General features: G+C 40.6%; 1 protein-coding gene across 3 annotated transcripts in view; it reads right to left on the bottom strand.

Moving 5' to 3' along the window:
• plgrkt (plasminogen receptor, C-terminal lysine transmembrane protein) overlaps positions 1-16,906 on the bottom strand; it is a 55,495-nt gene extending 38,589 nt beyond the window's left edge. Inside the window, exons 1-3 of one of the 3 annotated variants that reach the window (XM_059974882.1) lie at positions 16,769-16,786; positions 16,254-16,392; positions 1,491-1,578 (exon numbers count right to left, since the gene is read on the bottom strand). In XM_059974882.1, coding sequence (XP_059830865.1) covers positions 1,491-1,571 — 81 coding nt within the window. In that variant the 5' untranslated portion in view covers positions 1,572-1,578; positions 16,254-16,392; positions 16,769-16,786. Of the gene's footprint in view, positions 1-1,490; positions 1,579-15,786; positions 15,836-16,253; positions 16,393-16,768 lie in introns of those variants that run through there. The other 2 variants (XM_059974883.1, XM_059974884.1) reach the window with 2 other exon arrangements.
• Between the last annotated feature and the right edge of the window lie 1,484 nt (positions 16,907-18,390).

The following is an 18,390-nucleotide window of genomic DNA, read 5'->3' as shown; positions in this document are numbered from 1 at the left end:
TGGCTGACCTGCTGAGTTCATCCAGCTTGTTTGTATGCTTTGATTCCACCATCCTCAATACCTGCAAAAACATCCTTGGGTACAAGTCCAGAAAACATCAGTTTTGGTTTGGTGATAACGATATGGAAATAGAACAACTCATCTCTAAGAAAAAGAGAGCCTTTTGTAACTGGCAGAATGACATCAGCAGCAAGGCCAAAAGAGAAGTTTACTCCAGAGCCAAGGCAAATATTTAGCACAGGGTGAGGGGGCAAATGAATTCTTGGTGGACTGAGAAATCCTTAGAAATTCAGAGACCACAGACTGTGGGGAAATAAAAGATTTATTCTGAGTCTATGGTCCAGGTTACTTGGATTAGGCCTTCTGTGCTCAAAGGACAGGAAGAACTGCTAAAGGATCAGAAGAATATCAACTATCAATGGTGAGAGCACTTTGAAGAGCTTCCTAACCTTGACAGCACTGCTGAACCACAGATTACTAAGCAAATCCTCCAGAGACCTGTGAGAGAAGACATGGGGGAACTTTCCAGCATGAAAGAGGCCCATAATGCCTTTAGGAGCCTGAAAAGCAAAAAAAAAGCCACTGATCTTGACGGTATCCCAGCAAACATCCTCAAGGAAAGTGAACCAGCATTCCCGCACCACATCTTTGTCCTGCTCCTGAAGGTCTGGGAAGAAGAACAACTACCCTCAAAGCTCATCTTAAATGTGTGTCCTAGTACAAGTCTTTCTGAGCTGGGAAAGAAGATACCCACTGTCTACCTATGCTTCTCATAGTTTTACATATTTCTATCAGGTCTCTGTTATTCCAGAGAACACAACCCAGGTTTGTCCAACCTCTCCTTAGAGCACATGCCATCTAATCCAAGCAGTATCCTGGTAAATGTCTTTCCAAAGCCTTCATATCCTTCTTATAATGGGATGACCTGCAGCTATTTCAGCTGCAGACTCTCTGGCATACCTCTTATCATTTGCCTCAAAACCAATGCATCCAGCATTAACTTGACAGGCTCTGAATTGTTTCATGTATTCACTTGCATGTGGTAATGGCTATAGTTCATAGGTAACTAATGCATTCACCTGTGAAGTGGGGTCCTTTGCAATATTGCAAACACTTCTATGAATCAATGGACAGATTAATTAATAAATAAAAGTGTACTCAGTTACAAATTTCTTCCATTGTTTTATTCCATCTTCTTTCCAGCCCTTCCTGCTCACTACGTTATTCTTCACATAAATGCAAATTATGACCCATTATCATCCGTGAAGTGGTTTGTTTATGACCAGAAGATGAAGTACTCTTCATCCAACCTGACTAATGAGAATTTGCTTCATTAGTATTACTGAAAGCATTTATGTCAATATGGCAAAGCTTTTGTGTAGCATTCACCAACTATGTTCTTTTAAGTTCATAAAGTTCATAAAGTTCATAAATGATTACTTCCAATCATTAATTTGCTTGTATGTCAGTGGATGGACATGGTGTTGTACCTGGAGAGCACTGTTGGCTGCCATGAACTCTTGCTGTTTCTTTAGGCTTTCATCCATGGATTTAGACATAAAAAAGCCCATACTGGACCTGTAAACAAAACAGCAAACAGAAGAATTTATATGCCATGTATTCACTTGTTCATTCCAAAACAATAAATTGTCATTATGCAGCAAAATAAGTGATATTTTATGTTTTATAAAAGAACGTGCTCTATTTCTCACCTGTATTAAGGGCACATACTGTATATGTGTGTTTGTATGAGTAATATGATGCAAAAGCAATCAAATTTAAATTCTTGCTCTGTTCTAAAGTGGATCTTTCCATAGCTTAATATACAATTTGAAATTATGGAATTCAGGAGATAAGGAGGCAATACCACATACATTATTATATGAGAACCTGATATCATTGCTGAATTTTTTAAAACATCAGTGTCAAAACGATCGCAGTAACCTGTTGTCCTTTGCAATGTGGTATCCCATGGAGATTCTCAGTCTGACAGAATATGCCAGACTGCACATCATTCTTCTGCCTTTGGCAGTTTTACTTAATTTGTACTCTTCCTGCCTGAGCATGCATCGTCTGTTTAACAAGAAGCCGAGGTACAATAGTAATAAAGTACACATAAACATTGCTATCATTCCTAGCATATGAAAGCTAGAAAACCTCTTCTCGAGGGCAATGTTTCAACATAACTAAATCCTGAAGCAGTTGAAGTATTTAGCAAAATACAACCAGGGATTCCAATTAGTGAATATCTGGAGGTAGTCAACTGCTTAGTTAGGCCCAAGCATTTGAACCAAATCCATCAGTACAAGTAAAATTTCTAATAAACTCAGTGACCTCAATGTTGTGTGGGGTAAAAAAAAATCCATCATAGTTAACACTGGAGTCTGTGAGTGTAATTGGTCAGCTTAATCGCCAGCTACTACATTACTAGCAATCTGATGAATTTACACAGTAAGGATGGTTTCTACAGGCATCCTACACAACAAAATTCCCGCCACTGCCTGTAACAAGTTTGTATGTTATCCCCTTGACGGAGAGGGTTTCCTCCCACAATCCAAAGATGTACTGGTTGGCAAGTTCATTGGTCATTGTAAAAATTGTCCCTTGATTAGGCTAGGGTTAAATTGGGGGTTATTGGGCAGCACTGTTCAAAGGGCTGGAAGGGTTCCCTAGCCTGCTGAGTTCCTCCAGCTGTGTGTGTGTGTGTATGTTGCTTGGATTTCACCCTCTGCAGATTTTCTTGTGCTTGTACGTGTCTTAATGATCTTTTATTCATCTGCTTAGACAGTTACTCAGGACTAATAATGACTTTTATAATGACTTGGAAATAAATACATTTGAAATAACAAAACTCAGTGGATGTGAAAGTTTGCAGATACCTTCCAACAATTAATTTTGCCTCTGAATGAAATAACACCTAGCACAAATTCCTTTTTCCAGGTAAGCATTTGCCTTTGCTATAAGTCTCCCTCTTGTGGCAGAATCTACAATGTTATGAAGAGAACAGCAAAAGTCTTCACTATCTGGTTTTCGATCAAGCACACAGTTGCCAGAAGAGAAGAACGTCCTTTGTAAAAGCTAAGATCAATTGCAAAGGAAGTATTTGATTAAAGCAAAAGATCTTAACAAATTTCTTATACTCTAATCAGTAAGCTAGTCCTTTGGCAGGAATCAGTGTGTTACATTTGCGGCACAATTGCAAAAATCTCTGACGTGATGAGGTGCTTCTTAATAAATGGCACATGCCCAGGACAATGCAGACAAATGTAAACTGGGTCAGAAAAAAATGATATAACATAATTAGCAATAAAATACCAGTGACAACTAATTAATGTCAGCAGGATCTTGATCATTCTCTGCTGTTGGATTGTCCCATTTACCCTTGGAAAAGGAAATACTGGACAATTTATATAAAAAAAGGACATTCCTCTTGATCTATTCTCCCTAATACAAAGTGAAAATCTCCCTCTTATGGCAGTGATGATCCACAGGCAAGTTAGAAAAGAATCTACACCATTCCAGCAACCCAAAATGTCTGGAATGTGCAGCAGAAATTCCAGTTCCCCCATTTTTACCAGCACTGGGATGAACTTGCCCTTGACGGAAGTCACTTTATGAGAGGAATTTGAGCTGCACCACCCAATCTGAGAGCTAAAGTGTTGGATGAGCTACATGCCAATCATCCAAATGTGGTTAAATGAAAGCGTTGGCTCAAAGATTTGTCTGGTGGCCTGTGATAGATCAGCAGCTTGCCATACATTGCTTGGGATGCCAACATGTCCAGAAGATGCCAAGTGCAGCACCTCTCCATCCCTGGGATGGCCTGCATTGCCCTGGGAGAGGATTCGTGTGGATTTTGTTGGACCATTCAAGGGCACAAATTTCTTGGTAGTAGTAGATACAGCTACAAAATGGCCAGAAGAGTTCCCAATAGCCTCCACTACAGCCTTGCACACTGATGATGCAATGGAAAGCGTCTTTGCAAGGACTGGTGTTCCAGAACACTTAGTACCTCAGGTTGGTATGGAACAATTTCAGTAATTCCTGAAAATGAATGGAATAAGACATATTCCATCTGCGCTTGATGGAAAGGTTTGTCCAGAGTCTAAAGAATGCAATACAAGCATTATCAGCAGAACACACAACACTAACACTTAACCAGAAGCTCACCAATTTCCTTCTTGCATATTGTAATGCAGCACACTCCACGACCAACAACTCCCAGCTATGATGTTCCTAGGTCATCCCTTGTGGTCACGCTTTGATCTCCTCAAACCCAATCTCAGAAGAAGTGTGCAAGACAAACAAATCAAGGGTTCATGAAACAAGGAGGTGATCAAAAGTGGGTATTTGGAAAGATCAAGAACAAAACTGCACCACTCTCTAACAGAGTGGAGATTGAATCTGATATCATCTGGAGCGACACGTCGATCAGCTGAGGAACGCTGTCAATTGTCAGAGAGGAAAGGTGGCTACCATTGTTAGAATCACTTCCTGCACCCTCAGAGTAAACTCCAACAACCAGCACAAAGGAGGCCCTAGAACATAAGATTGTTTCACAGCCACAAATCTCACCTGTCAAACAGAGTGATTCCTCCTTGTCAGGAAAGACATTATCCCACAAAAGTAAGAAAGCTCCCACAGCAATCAAATCTTTAGGCCTGAATGGGGCAATTTAAAATTTACTATGGATGTCTGTATATTATATTTGCATTATGTAGTATATGGTGTATGTACACAAACAGAAGAAACTCTGCAGATGCTGAAATCCAAAGCAACACACACAAAATGCTAAAGGAACTCAACAGGACAGGCAGCATCGATAGAAAAGAGCAAACAGTAAGCATTTTGGGCCTTCTTCAGGACTGGGAAGGAAGGGGAGAAGTCATTGTAAGAAGATGGGGGGAGGGGAGGTAGTAATACAAGGTGGCAGGTGATAGGTGAAACTGGGGGAGGGGGAGTGGGTGGGAGGGGTGAAGTAAAGAGTTGGAAAGCTGATTGGTGAAAGAGAGAAAGGACTGGAGGAGGGGGAATCTGATAGGAGAAGATAAATAGAAGGGAATGGGGCACCAGGGAAATGTGATGGCCAGGTAATGTGAGAGAGGGGAAAAAGGAAAGGGGAATGGTAAAAGGGCCAAGAGGGGTATGTCAAGTTATAAAACCACATAGGGAATACTGTGTGCTCTTCTGGTCATCCTACCACAGGAAGGATGCCATTGAACTAGAGAGGGGGCAAATAAAGATTACACAAGGAGGTTAGTGGGTCTAGAGCACTGGGGTTATAAACTGCGATTGGATAGGCTGAGTCTAGGAGGTCAAGGAGTGGCTTAACAGAGCTTTACAATATGATGAACTCAGTGGCCACTTTATTAGGTACCTCCTAATAAAGGACTGGGACCCAGTCTGGTCTTCTGTTGCTGTAACCCATCAGCGTGTTGTGCATTCAGTGATGCTCTTCTACACACCACTGTTGTAATGCACGCTTACTTGAGTTTCTGTCACCTTCTTGTCAGTTTGAAACATTCCGATCATTCTCCTGTGCCTTCTCTCATTAACAAGGCCTATCTGCCCGCAAGATTGTTGCTCACTGGATGTTTTTATTCACACCATTCTTTGAAATCTCTAGTCTTTTGTGTGTTAAAATCCCCAGAGATCAGCAGTTTCTGAGATACTCAAAGCACCCCATCTGGCACAACAACCATTCCATGGTCAAAATCACTGAGATCACATTTCTTCCACATTCTCATGCTTGTCTGAACAAATGAACTTCTTATACTACTTCTTCGTCTTCTTGTAAAGTTTAACAGCAGTTGTAAACCAAGATGAGGTGCACTGCCACTACCTACTGAGTTGGGAGTGTGAAACAAAGTGACAGGGAGTATAACCACTAAACACCTCCCTCCCCCAAAAACAAACCTCAAATAATATCATAAAGTCTAAAGCATTTCAGGAGGTCAAATATTCAACCAAATCATGACAGTGATATCCTAACAAATCTCCATGTTAAACTGCGCTATCCCAAAGCAGCAAAACTGTACCAGTGAACCACGGCAATGTTCTGTGAGCTTATGTGCAATATTTTCAAAAATATCTCTTTAGAATTACTGTCACTGAAATCTGCATCATGTAATTTCCCTCTAAGCAATGTACTTATAATCAATTAAATTATCTACTGATTTCACAATCACAGTTGAAAATCATCAGGGACCCCTACCACCCAGGCCATGCTCTCTTCTCATTGCTGCCATCAGGAAGAAGCACAGGAGCCTCAGGACTCACACCACCAGGTTCAGCATCAGTTATTACCCCTCAACCATCAGGCCAAAGGGGACAACTTCACTTAATTTCACTTGCCCCTTCATAGAAATGTTTCCACAACCTATGGACTCATTTTCAAGGACTCTTTATCTCATGTTCTCGATAGTAATTGCTTATTTTTTTTATTATTATTTCTTTCTTTTTGTATTTGCACAATTTGTTGCCTTTTGCACATTGGTTGAATGCCCAAGTTGGTGTGGTCTTTCATGGATGTTACTCCATTATGGTTTTATTGAGTATGCCCATAAGAAAATGAATCTCAGGGTTATACATGGTGACACACATATACTCTGATAATAAATCTACTTTGAAGACCTCAATTTAGAAATTAGATGTTTCCTTTGCATCACATAGGAACTGCAATCAAATATATGCTGCACCAATTCTTGACAAGTGCACTCCCTGCAAGTGCCAGTATCATGCTTATTAATTCTGAACAAGGAATGATATAGATTAGTATTTCCAATACATAAACTTACAAGTACTTCCCTCTTGCTATACTCATCTCCCAGTTGTGTTCCCAGCAGCCTCTGAATTTTATATAAATGCAGTCCTTTCATTTCCTTATCCCAACTTTGTTGCCATGGTGATCAAATATAATTTTTCTTTCTTTCTTTTTTCAATCTTTTTATTGATTTAAAAAGTGTGTATACAAACCAGGGGAAAATAGCACTGGTATATATGTCAATAGCAATACATACGGAAGGTAAAATAAACAATATCAGAATCACACAGTGTTGATCTACAAAGTATAAATTTGATATAAAATGTATAGTTCTCCCCTTAGCATTTTATGAAGAAAGGAAAGACTATTAGAAATTTTTATATTAAAGAAAAGAGAAAAAAAACACCATTCTAAACAGGGGAAAAAAAAGGACTGGGCAGTCCATCCTGAGAGAAAAACCAAGAGAAGAGAGACTCTCTGATCAAATCCAAGGTTGTGAAAAAACAATTGGAAGAGAATCAGTTTAAAAATCAAATCATATGAAAATATTGAATAAAATGTCACCAGATTTCTTCAATTTTAAAGGGTGTATCCAATGTCTGACTTCTTATTTTCACTAGACTTAAACAGGACATGATAGAGGAAAGCCAATAAAAGGCAGTAGGAGGGTTAGGGTCATTCCATAATTTTTAATTATTGCTTTCATCTTCCCCTTATGCAAAGGTACTAATACATTTATATCCTTCATTTGAAGTGACTGCTTGGCAAGAATGTCTGCAACATCATTTCCTTCAACCCCAACTGGGTCAGGAACTCATGAAATGTATACAAATGCATTCCCTGCAGCGTCAACAGATGTCATCCAATCTCATGAAGGAGGTCTGGGCTACAATTTGAAATACCCATCTTAATACCTGTGTCAAGACCAAGAAAGAATCAGAGCACAAAAGTAAATAATCACAGCAAACTTATCCGCCCCTTTTCCAAGGCTAAAACGATAGCAACCAACTCAAAGGTGAATAATGATACTTTGTTAATCTTTTCTTAATAGTCACCTGAAACATTGGAATACAAACAGAAACACCCGAATGACCTGTCGCTGGATCTTTTGAACCATCTGTGTAGATAAGCAAGAATCCATCATATCTGCCTTGTATATATTGCTGAACTTCCGGTGCCCCTGACCATCATTCACTCATCTTGATCTTTTCCTGAAGGCCCAAATCAGCCACAGGAAAATGGAACAACCATGGAGGATTGACAGAAAGGGTACACTGGGACTGTATTCCACATTAAACAACCCAAGATGTTGTGTCCATCCCTTTCCCCATCCACCCAACCCTGAAGACCTTATGAATGCAGTTCTCCCAATGCTCTACTGATGATGATAATGATGGCATCTGTTAGTCTTGTGAGACCATGGATTTGCGCCTGGAAAACTTTGCTTCAGTCTTCTCTGGGGTGCAGGCCTGGGCAGGGTTGTAAGGAAGACCGGCAGTTGCTCATGCAGCGAGTCTCCCCTCTCCACGCCACCGATGTTGTCCAAGGGAAGGGCAAGAGCCGATACAGCTTGGCATCCGTGACATTGCAGGAGTTGCCAGAGCGAGGTTGAAGGCATCGTCGGACTGCCTTAGGGACTCCAGCTCCGGATTTGTCCTCAGGGTTTACTCCTGAAGCTATTCCCATAAGTGGGTATGGCTGCAAGGCAGCGGAGGTTTGAACTCAGGGTTTTCCCTCTCTTAGATGGACTGCCTTTCCAAGCTGAAGACTCCATCTACCCAAAGCACTGGTTTTAAGGTGCCAGGACCTGCCTTTGCCCCTTCTCCTGTCAGTAGAAGCAGTTCCGCCAGGCTTAAAGGCTAAGCCACACGAGAAGGCCATGAGTTGGACTTGGTTGTCAGAGGGTATTTGAGGCGCATACCCTGAAGAGCACTTTTAGATAGTGGGAGCTTGTCTCCACTACCACTCCTCGGCTTGACAACCTTGGAACCAATGCTCTACTAATGTTGCCAATATTGAATGAACAACTTTATGTCATCTTACATTAATCCAATAAACCATTGCTAACTGTAACCCATGTAGATGTAAAGGTACTTCACCCATTTCTACCAGCAGTGCCAAAATTGGGGATGACTTAATAGCACCACAACGTGACCTCAATATCTGAACTTTATCTTGGGGTGAACAGCTAATTTTCCACTACTTTCCACAAAATTAAAAAAAAGTCCTGTTATAACCATTCATGGCATTGTCTCACATACATGTAAAGTTAGTGAAATAGGTCTGTAACTGGAAGGATCTGATTGATCCTTATCAGATTTCAATATAGGGATAACAGCTGGTAATTTCCAAGAAGCAGGAAGTCACCTGTATTGTATTAAAGAATTTCAAAACCAATGTAAGCTTTGAATCCAACAACCGTGTAAACATATTATAACAAATATTATCTTTCCCAGGTGATGGCTGACCAACACCATTAATAGCCCTTTTAAGTTCAGACAATGTAAATTCAACATCCAAGCAGGAAATTAACCATTCTTTTTTCTCAGCAATCTGAGGATTGCTTCCAAACCTGCTTCTCTACAAGACTTCTCTTTTTTACTTAAATTGGCCAAACTACGTACACTGACATGATTGTGGTAATAATTCAGCTTTTTCCAGAGTCAGTAACAGCAACTTTCTCCCTACCATACAAAATGGATCAAGTTTTCTAACTCGCCAATTTTCTGTTATCAAATCCCAAACTTCCCCAATCTGGATCTCTTTCCTAATACTATCACAGTATGTTCTCCAATACATTCTCTTTGCCCTTCTCACTACCTTTATAACAGAAGTGTATATTATATTTTATATTGTATGAAATATCAATAGGAATAACACTTCCTAACCTTCCTAAGATATTTATTTCACAGCTTTACATTCATCCATCTACATGAGAACAGCTCTACTTCTATTAACTTCCAACGATCTGTGAATTGATTCCTTAGCTACTGAGTACAGAGCCCAAGGTATTTTTACTCAATATCCTCCAGAACCAAATGATCAGAAAACCTACTTTTACATAAATCATCAAACATATCCTAACTTGTCTTTTTAAAATTCCATCTGGGGATATGAGAACATTTCCTCTGATACACATATCTTGTACATATAATGGGAAAATTTGGGAAATGTACACTTTCCACATTGGTAGGAGTACAAGGACAAATCTATTTAACAACATTGTTTCTGCCGTAGACTGGTATCTGAGGATATAGGAAGTAGAAACAATGTTGTTAAATAGATTTGCCCTTGTACTCCTACCATCATTCAAGCACACTAAGCAATTTTCATCCAGAAAGTTTTTGACCACTATCCCATTAATTTTTTGTACTGCAAACCCACATAGTGCTATGAGCATTAAAACCCCCACACCATATAACCTTATCTTTCCTATTTCCAGCCACGCTTACCAATATATCAGGTGTAAACCTTTCACAAGGTTACAAAAATGTATTATGTGTATTTTATTATTCTATCTCTAAATTCCAACTATAATTGAATAATAAAAAGTCAAAGGTAGTCAATCCTCTTTCATTACCCATTTACTTATCGCATCTTATATCAACATAACCTCATATCTTAAAATTTAGACAAGATTTCAACTAGGTTTCTTGAACGCATAGAACATCAAGTTTATCTGGTAAATCTTAAATAAATTTATTAAACTGCTGACCATTAGCTAACAGGTTTCTAACATTCCATTGCTGGATTACAAAAATAATTAACAACCCTCCCTTGATGTCTGAACATTATTTACATTTTTATTTATCTATTGAGATACAGTGCGGAGTAGGCCCTTCTGGCCCTTTGAACCTTGCCACCCAACAATCCCCCATTTAATCCTGCCTAATTATGGGACATTTTACAATGACCAATTAACCTACCAAACAGTAGGTCTTTATACTATAGGAGGAAGCTGGAGGACCCGGGCGAAACCCAAGCTATCATGGGGAGGACATACAAACTCCTTTCAGGCATTGATGGGAATTGAACCAGGTTGTTGGTACTGTAAAGCATTGTGCTAACCACTACCAGTCTTTAAATGAATCCTATCTAGCAACTTTCTTCCAACAAATTTAATAAGATATCTGGTCTCACTCCACCACAAAATCCTTTTAAATGTATAGCATGTTTCCCGACAAAATTATTTTTAAACTTGATCTATGGATACATCTAGAGGCATCCTTGTGATTACTCCCCCAAGCCTGTCATTCAATACAACTCCTCAGTGTTACTTTCCTTCCTCCCACAACTTTTAACTGCAAAGCTTTCTCACATTACTTACTATCTTCACAAAACACTTACAGTGCCCCGTCTCTTAATGGTTTTGCACCCACAATATCCTTCAATACTTTCTTTCAATTCCTTAGCTAATGTAATCAGATTGATATCAGAAACGGGTTCACATTCAAAGCTCAAGAAAACATTAACCTCTTCCTTCCTTCTTTTATTTAAATCCTGTCTACTGCTTTCATCACTAGACGACAAGCCACTACAAGTCTCAATCGGACACTTTTTTTTCCCCCGTTTCCCAGAAACCTGCCATTCACCTTCCTTCGTACAATTCCTGTCACCCAATACCACCTCCCATTTGCAACTTCTGTCCTCTCCATCACTTCCTGCCAACTCTCTTCCCCCCCCCCCCCATCTAAGAAAAACTCCCAACAGTAGGCTCCAACCCCAAACCAGTTCAGGAACTTCTCGGACCAATGTTCAGCGCCTGAAGCCAAATGAAGCTCTTGACCATATCTGCATGCTTTTATGCATCGAGTTTCAACCACATAATTGGCTGATTAGATACAGTATTTACATTCACAAGCAAGAGTACATGTGTACCTAATAAATTGGCTACTGAGTGTATAAGATAAATTGTGAAAGTCTCTTCTCTGGGGTAGAGGGCATATGTTTAAAAAAGGTGGAGGGAGATTTAAACAGCAACTAAGAAGCAACTTCAATGGTGAATATATGAAATGAGCCACCAGAAGAAGTAGAGGAGGATACAATGAGACATTTGTACAGGTACAAATATAGCGCAAGTTTAGAAGGACAAAGGACAAAGTTTAGAAGGGCATTTTCTGCCAAATACAGGAAAATAGCTCAGTTAGGCAACTTGGAAAGCATGTCTGAGTTGGACGGAAAGGCCTGTTTCTATGCCGTATGGCTTAATGAACAGCCACTGTCTCCCGACTCCAGCCTTCTCTCCTCCCCACTGATCCTATCTGCTCATCAACTGGTTCCACCTGTCACCTACCAGCTCTGCCTCATCTCTTCTCTTTTATACTGGTCAATTTCTTCAGAGTTTTTTCAGAGTCTAGACCAGGGTTTCACAACCACGGTTTCGTAAGAGATCGTGATTTTTAAAAATAAACATTGTTTTATGAACTTCATGAGATGCTAGCACTCACAGTGGTGGGCAGTGACCGAGCAGACCTGTTAGCAATCTGGTTAGGGGTCTCTCAGCCCAGTGTGGCACTGCGCAGTAGGACCGTGTTTATTTGGTTGAGTCCATTCTCAGTTTTAGGCATGAGAAATGGGTGGCTGTTGATAATCGGTCAGTGCTGTGCTGCATGGAGGGGAGGATGGTAGGCTGATGCGGAGCATGAAGTGTGTTTTGTAAGCATTGAACGGACTCACCAATTTTTAACCCCTGTGTTTTAGACATGTTTGATGGTCCAGTGTGGCTGCTTTTGAATTACAATCTTCTGAGTCATTTCACTGCACTAGTGTAACAACGGACACAAAAAAGCCCGTCTTTACAATGAAAGCTACCTATCAATGGGTTTTACGCATAGATTGGTGATCCAAGTTGTCCTATTCCATTGGGTCCAGTCTGTGACAAACAACTTACAGTGCAGCAACAGCTGCACAAAATTGAAAAGACACAACTACAAATCACAGCCAAATGACTCATAGAAGTGCTGATTATTTTAAATGGCTATTGGAATCTCAAAAGAAAGATTAAAGTTTTTGTGAATAAAGTCACTGTCAGTAAAAAGAGCCAGGAAACAAGTTACTTAGTAACAAAACGTATTACCCAGAAAAGGAAAAGTCACACAGTTGGTGAGAAGCTAATAATGCCAGCATGTAAAATTCTAGTGGATAAAATGCTAGGACAAGATGCAGTACAGGAGATTGAAAAGGTTTCACACTCAATGATAATGGTTGGTTCTTTGCTTGAGAAGATCAGGAGGGAAGAGTCCTCAGGAGTGATGGCAAGATCTTTGGTGACTGTAGAGGCTAATTCTGGATCTGCAGACTCTGGAGCAGAAGGGACACAGGAACAGCTGGAAAGTGGGCACTTAAGTAGTAGGATTCTTCCTGCTTCTCCGCTTCTCTTCAGCAGTCGCTCTCCTGGATGCCTCAAGATTCTTGGCTGCTCTGTGGGTCAGCATTCTCCAGCAGTCTCTGTCACAGATGTCCATGCAGAGCTGCCTCAGCAGTGATGTGGCTTCGGTGCTTGGAAGTTGAGCCTTCTCCAGGACCTCCTTGTTGGAGACGTGATCCTGCCAGCTGATACACATGACTAAGTGGAGGCAGCATTGATAGAAGTGCTTGAGCAACTGGATTTGCTTGCGGTACAAGTCCCAGGCTTTGGAGACATACAGCAGTGTTGTGACGATGGCAACTCTGTACACCTGGATTTTTGTGGACAGGAGCAGCTGGTGGTTCTTCCACATGTTTCTGGAGGTGCCTGAAGGCACTGTTGGCTCTGTCGACCATCAATGTCCCTTACTACCTTAGCATCATTTGAGATGACGCTGCCCAGGTAGAACTGCTCGACTGCAGTGCGAAGGTGGTTGTCAATGATGATCCAAGGTGGGTTGTAAATGCCACAAGGGGGCTTCAAATGGAGGATCATTGTTTTCTTCAGACTGATCATTAAAACAAAAGCCCGTGCACCCTTGGCAAACTGTGACTGCAGCCTGTAGCGTATCCTCTGCGTGCATGAGAAGAGCACAGCCATCTGCATATAGTAGCTCAAGAATGGGCTAACGCTTGGTTTTCGTTCAGGTGAGAAGGCAGCCACTCTCAAGAAGTACGCTAAGTCGACATATTGATGACATCACATGATGTCATCAATGTCATCAAGGTTTTGTGTGATAAGTTGAAAATTAACTGCTTCTCTATCCAGATTGATGAGTTAACATATTTCACCACTGAATGTAGTGTTGTAGCATTTATAAGATTTGCAAATGATGGTGAGATTCAAGAAAGCAGTTTCTGTTGCAAAGAGCTGTCCAAAACAAACAAAGGCCATGATGTATTTAATACTTTGTCTTCATATCTGGAAACAAAAGGTCTGTCTTGAAGGAACTGCGTTGGCATCTGTACAGTTGATGCCCCATCAATATTTGGTTCCATGAGAGTCTTTGTTTCTCTTGTAAAGGAAAATCCTGATGTCATCACAACACACTGCTTTCTTCACAGAGAGATGCTGATCCCAAAATCTCTTGGAGATGAAATAAGTTCTGGATGATGGTACAAAAATTATTTAACTTTCTTAAACAAAGACCAGTTCACTCAAGAATGTTTAAAAAACTGTGAAAACCTGGATAAAGAGCACACCAGTCTCCTGCTGCATACAGAAATCCAGTGGCTTTGCAGAGAAAGAATTCTCAACAAGGTGTTTCAGCTGAAAGTTGAATTGCAGGAGTACGTAGGCCAGATTTTGCTGAGTGCTTTAACGATGAAGACTGTTTGCAGAATCTAGTCTACTTAGCAGACATTTTTCATCATATGAACCAGTTGAAGACTCTAGAGAAAATGTTTTGACTTCCAGTGACAAAATTCTTGGATTTAAAAGGAAACTGAATCTTCGGGAAAATCAAGTTGCAAAAGGAAATCCCAAAATATTTCCACTGCTGCTTGGGCTTGAGAGTGAGGAAAGTCACCCAAAAGTCTTGAGTCTCATTGAAAACCACCTGAACAGTATTTTTCCTCCCTTTCAACACAAGTGTTTGACTGAGTGAAGGGCCCTTTCTCTGAATCTTCTGCTCAGCCCAAGAACTTGACTTTGAGAGAAGAGGAAGAACTTTGGGAGCTGCAGTCATTAAAGATGAGATTTACTGACCTGCCCCGGTCAAGTTCTGGATTTCTGCGAAAGAAGGGTATCCTGCCATTCATAAGAAAGCAATGAACATTTTGCTGCAGTTTTCAACTTCTTACATGTGTGAACAGGCTTTTTTTTTGTTTAACAAGCATCAAGAGCAAGGAAAGAGATGGACTAATTTCAATTGAATGTAAGATCCATGTGTTGAGTATTTGTGCAGCAAAAACTAAGCACAGGTTTCACATGCTAGGCCTGTATTTGAGCCCGATCATGTCACTTAGTAAGAAAATGTTTTTTTCAAAGTCTAGTATAAAACTGTGTCTTAGGTTGTATTTTAATTCACATTGCTTTGGCTTATGGTTTTTAGTAACTTTACTATTCAACATTGTCGATAAATTTTCATGTTGTAAATAGCATTAATTAAAATCAATTTAAAACCTTTATTTAAATTAAATCTACCAAGCCTACCTTTAGAAAAATTAAATCCTGTTTTGGTTTAAGCTAGTTATTTAACAAATGTATTCTGTTTGCCTTATAAGTTTTTAAAATTTATGAAAGGGAAAGAAAGATTAATTTCAACGAAGGTAAGCTACCTATGTTTTTTCAAGAAGGGTTGCCTAAAATTCATTCTCTACTCGAAAGAGCATTGACAATTATTTTTGTATTATATATATAATTTACTGATCACGCTAATGTACCATGAGCTGTAGATATAGTAACATTTTACACAAGGGTTCCCAGAGACCTGAAAATTATTTTCAATAGTTCCTCCACAGCAAAAAAAAGGTTGAGGAAGGTTGGTCTAGACCATCCATCTCTCTACGTCTACTGGCGCTGCCTGATCCACCGTGTTCCTTCAGCAGTTCGTTCCCTTCCTCCCTTTACGCCAGAGGATTTTTACCATTGACTATCTGCGGTGAACTACATATACCTGTCTGGACATGCCTCCTGCTGACTGCTCCTGTGGCTCCTCCCACTGACCCCTGTATAAAGGCGATCGAGGCCTGAGCCCGGCCTCTCAGTCTCCAGGATGCAGTATGGTGGTCACTCACTGTTTGTTCCTTCTTCTAGTCAATTAAAGCCGATATCTCGCCTTTACGTCTCAGAGTGAGTTATTGATGGTGCATCACTATCTGTGTCAGCAACAGCTGTATCCGCCAGGGCTGGGAAGACCCAAAACCTAGACAGAAGCTGCAGGCAGGTCACCTTCCTTGCAGGTTGTGAAAGCCGGAAGTCGGGCTGTGGGCGGGTGGGCTTCCTCCATGAGGGATTTACAAACACAGACAACGCAGGCTGCGGTGCATTCAGCGGCCTGAATCAACAGCAGCACCATTCTGCTTGGTCCGTCTGTCCCCCTGGCTTACTGCCCGTGTGTTGGGTGAGGGCATCGGAACTTACCGTGGCTGCGCTGCTCCCGGGTTTTTCGGTGCCCCGCCTTTGCCGCTGCGCAGCGCCACTGATTCCGATCTCCTCGCACTGACACACAACTCGGGCCGCTGCCGCTCTCACGGCGAGCCTTCCCAGAACTGCAGTCAGCCTACCAAGAAGAAAATTCTCCGGAAATGAAACATAGCCGAATGAATCGATATCAAAATTGATACCGAAATGATACATATTTCTTGTTTTTGAAAGCAGGATAATGTCCCAACTGCAGACCATACTTATTACATACACAGCAAGAATCGACTTTTCGCCCTCGCTTTCCCCACCCCGACCCCGACTAATTTACTGAGGTTGTGGTTGATCTGAATGTACTCTCAAATCCACCGTGACAGACCTAATAGAGCTACTGTTTCACAACTCCAGTGCCCTAAGTAAAGTCCCGACCGCCAACTGCCTCTCATTTCTGCTCTGCCATTTAATAAGATTGTCAGATACGCCTGTAATCTCAGTTCCATTTTTTTTTCACTTACCACAAATAACCTTTCCCCGCTTGTTCTACCAATAATCTATCCACGTTTGCCTGAAAAAAATATTCAGGACCTTTATCTGCTACCGCCCTCCAGGGAAGAGAGTTTAAAATAACGTGACCTCAGAGAGAAATCAACAGTCCGAAATGAGTTTAGATTAGAGGAGTGCCCCTCCTCAATTCTAGATTCTCCAGTGTGTAGAGACACCTACACATTCGCTCCGTTAAAATCTCGCATGGTTCAATCAAGTTTCCCTCTCTTGTCATTTCTAAGATCCAGCAGATTTTAACCCAATCTTTCCTCATAAAACATCCCGTCCACTTATTACAGGTAGTTGGTAAACTTGTTTACAATGCATTATATGGAAACATTATTTCCAACGCATTATATTGAAACATTGCTTCCAATGCATTAAATTCTTGCTTAAATAAGATCAACATTGATAACAGATTTTTTTAAAAACAGGATACGTTTAAAACAAGGCACAAGTTGCTCCCTTACAACTTTTGAAATGAATGCATACACCTGTTTCTTATTTCATTTTCAAAACTAATTCCATTTTGTCACCAAAGAAAATAAATTTACATTTTGCCATTTGTTTGCTATGAGCCAAACTTCACTTAGTCATTGTGTGCATCCCCTCCCATGTCTGAACTTTTCCAGACGCACACAGCACCAGCAAGGACTGAATCAGAATCAGGTTTATTATCACCAGCACCTGAGGTGAAATTTGTTATCTTAGCAGCAGCAGTTCAATGCAATACATAACCTAGCAGAGAAAATAATAATAATGCATAAAGTAGAAATAATAATAAACAAGTAAATCAATTACATATATTGAATAGATTTTTTATAAGTGCAAAAACAGAAATACTGTATATTAAAGAAAAGTGAGGTAGTGTCCAAAGCTTCAAAGTTCATTTAGGAATCGGATGGCAGAGGGGAAGAAGCTGTTCCTGAATCACTGAGTGTGTGCCTTCAGGCTTCTGTACCTCTTACCTGATGGTAACAATGAGAAAAGGGCATGCCCTGGGTGCTGGATGTCCTTAATAATGGACACTACCTTTCTGAGACACTGCTCCCTAAAGATGTCCTAGGTGCTTCGTCGGCTAGTGCCTGAGATGGTGCTAACTAGGTTCGAAACCCTCTGCAACTTCTTTCGGTCCTGTGCAGTAGCCCCTCCATATCAGATAGTGATGCAGCCTATCAGAATGCTCTCCATGGTACAACTACATAAGTTTTTGAGTGTATTTATTGACATGCCAAATCTCTTCAAACTTCTAATAAAGTCTAGCCTCTGTCTTGCCTTCTTGAGGGTAGAAGCAAAAAGTAGTAAGGTGAAAAGTAAAAGTGGCAGGCAGGCAAATCCAGGGCAAAAAGCAAAAAGGGCCATTTTTCAACATAATTGTAAAAGGGCTAAGAGTGTTGTAAAAACAAGCCTGAAGGCTTTGTGTGTCAATGCGAGGAGCATTTGTAACAAGGTGGATGAATTGAATGTGCAGATAGTTATTAATGAATATGATTTAGTTGGGATCACGGAGACATGGCTCGAGGGTGACCAAGGATGGGAGCTCAACATCCAGGGATATTCAATATTCAGGAGGGATAGACAGGAAAGAAAAGGA

This window comes from Hypanus sabinus, chromosome 7 (genome assembly GCF_030144855.1).
Source record: "Hypanus sabinus isolate sHypSab1 chromosome 7, sHypSab1.hap1, whole genome shotgun sequence".
In the NCBI taxonomy this organism is placed as follows: Eukaryota; Metazoa; Chordata; class Chondrichthyes; order Myliobatiformes; family Dasyatidae; genus Hypanus; species Hypanus sabinus.
Note: the sequence above shows the minus strand (reverse complement) of the source record. Positions and strands in the feature narration are given on the sequence as shown.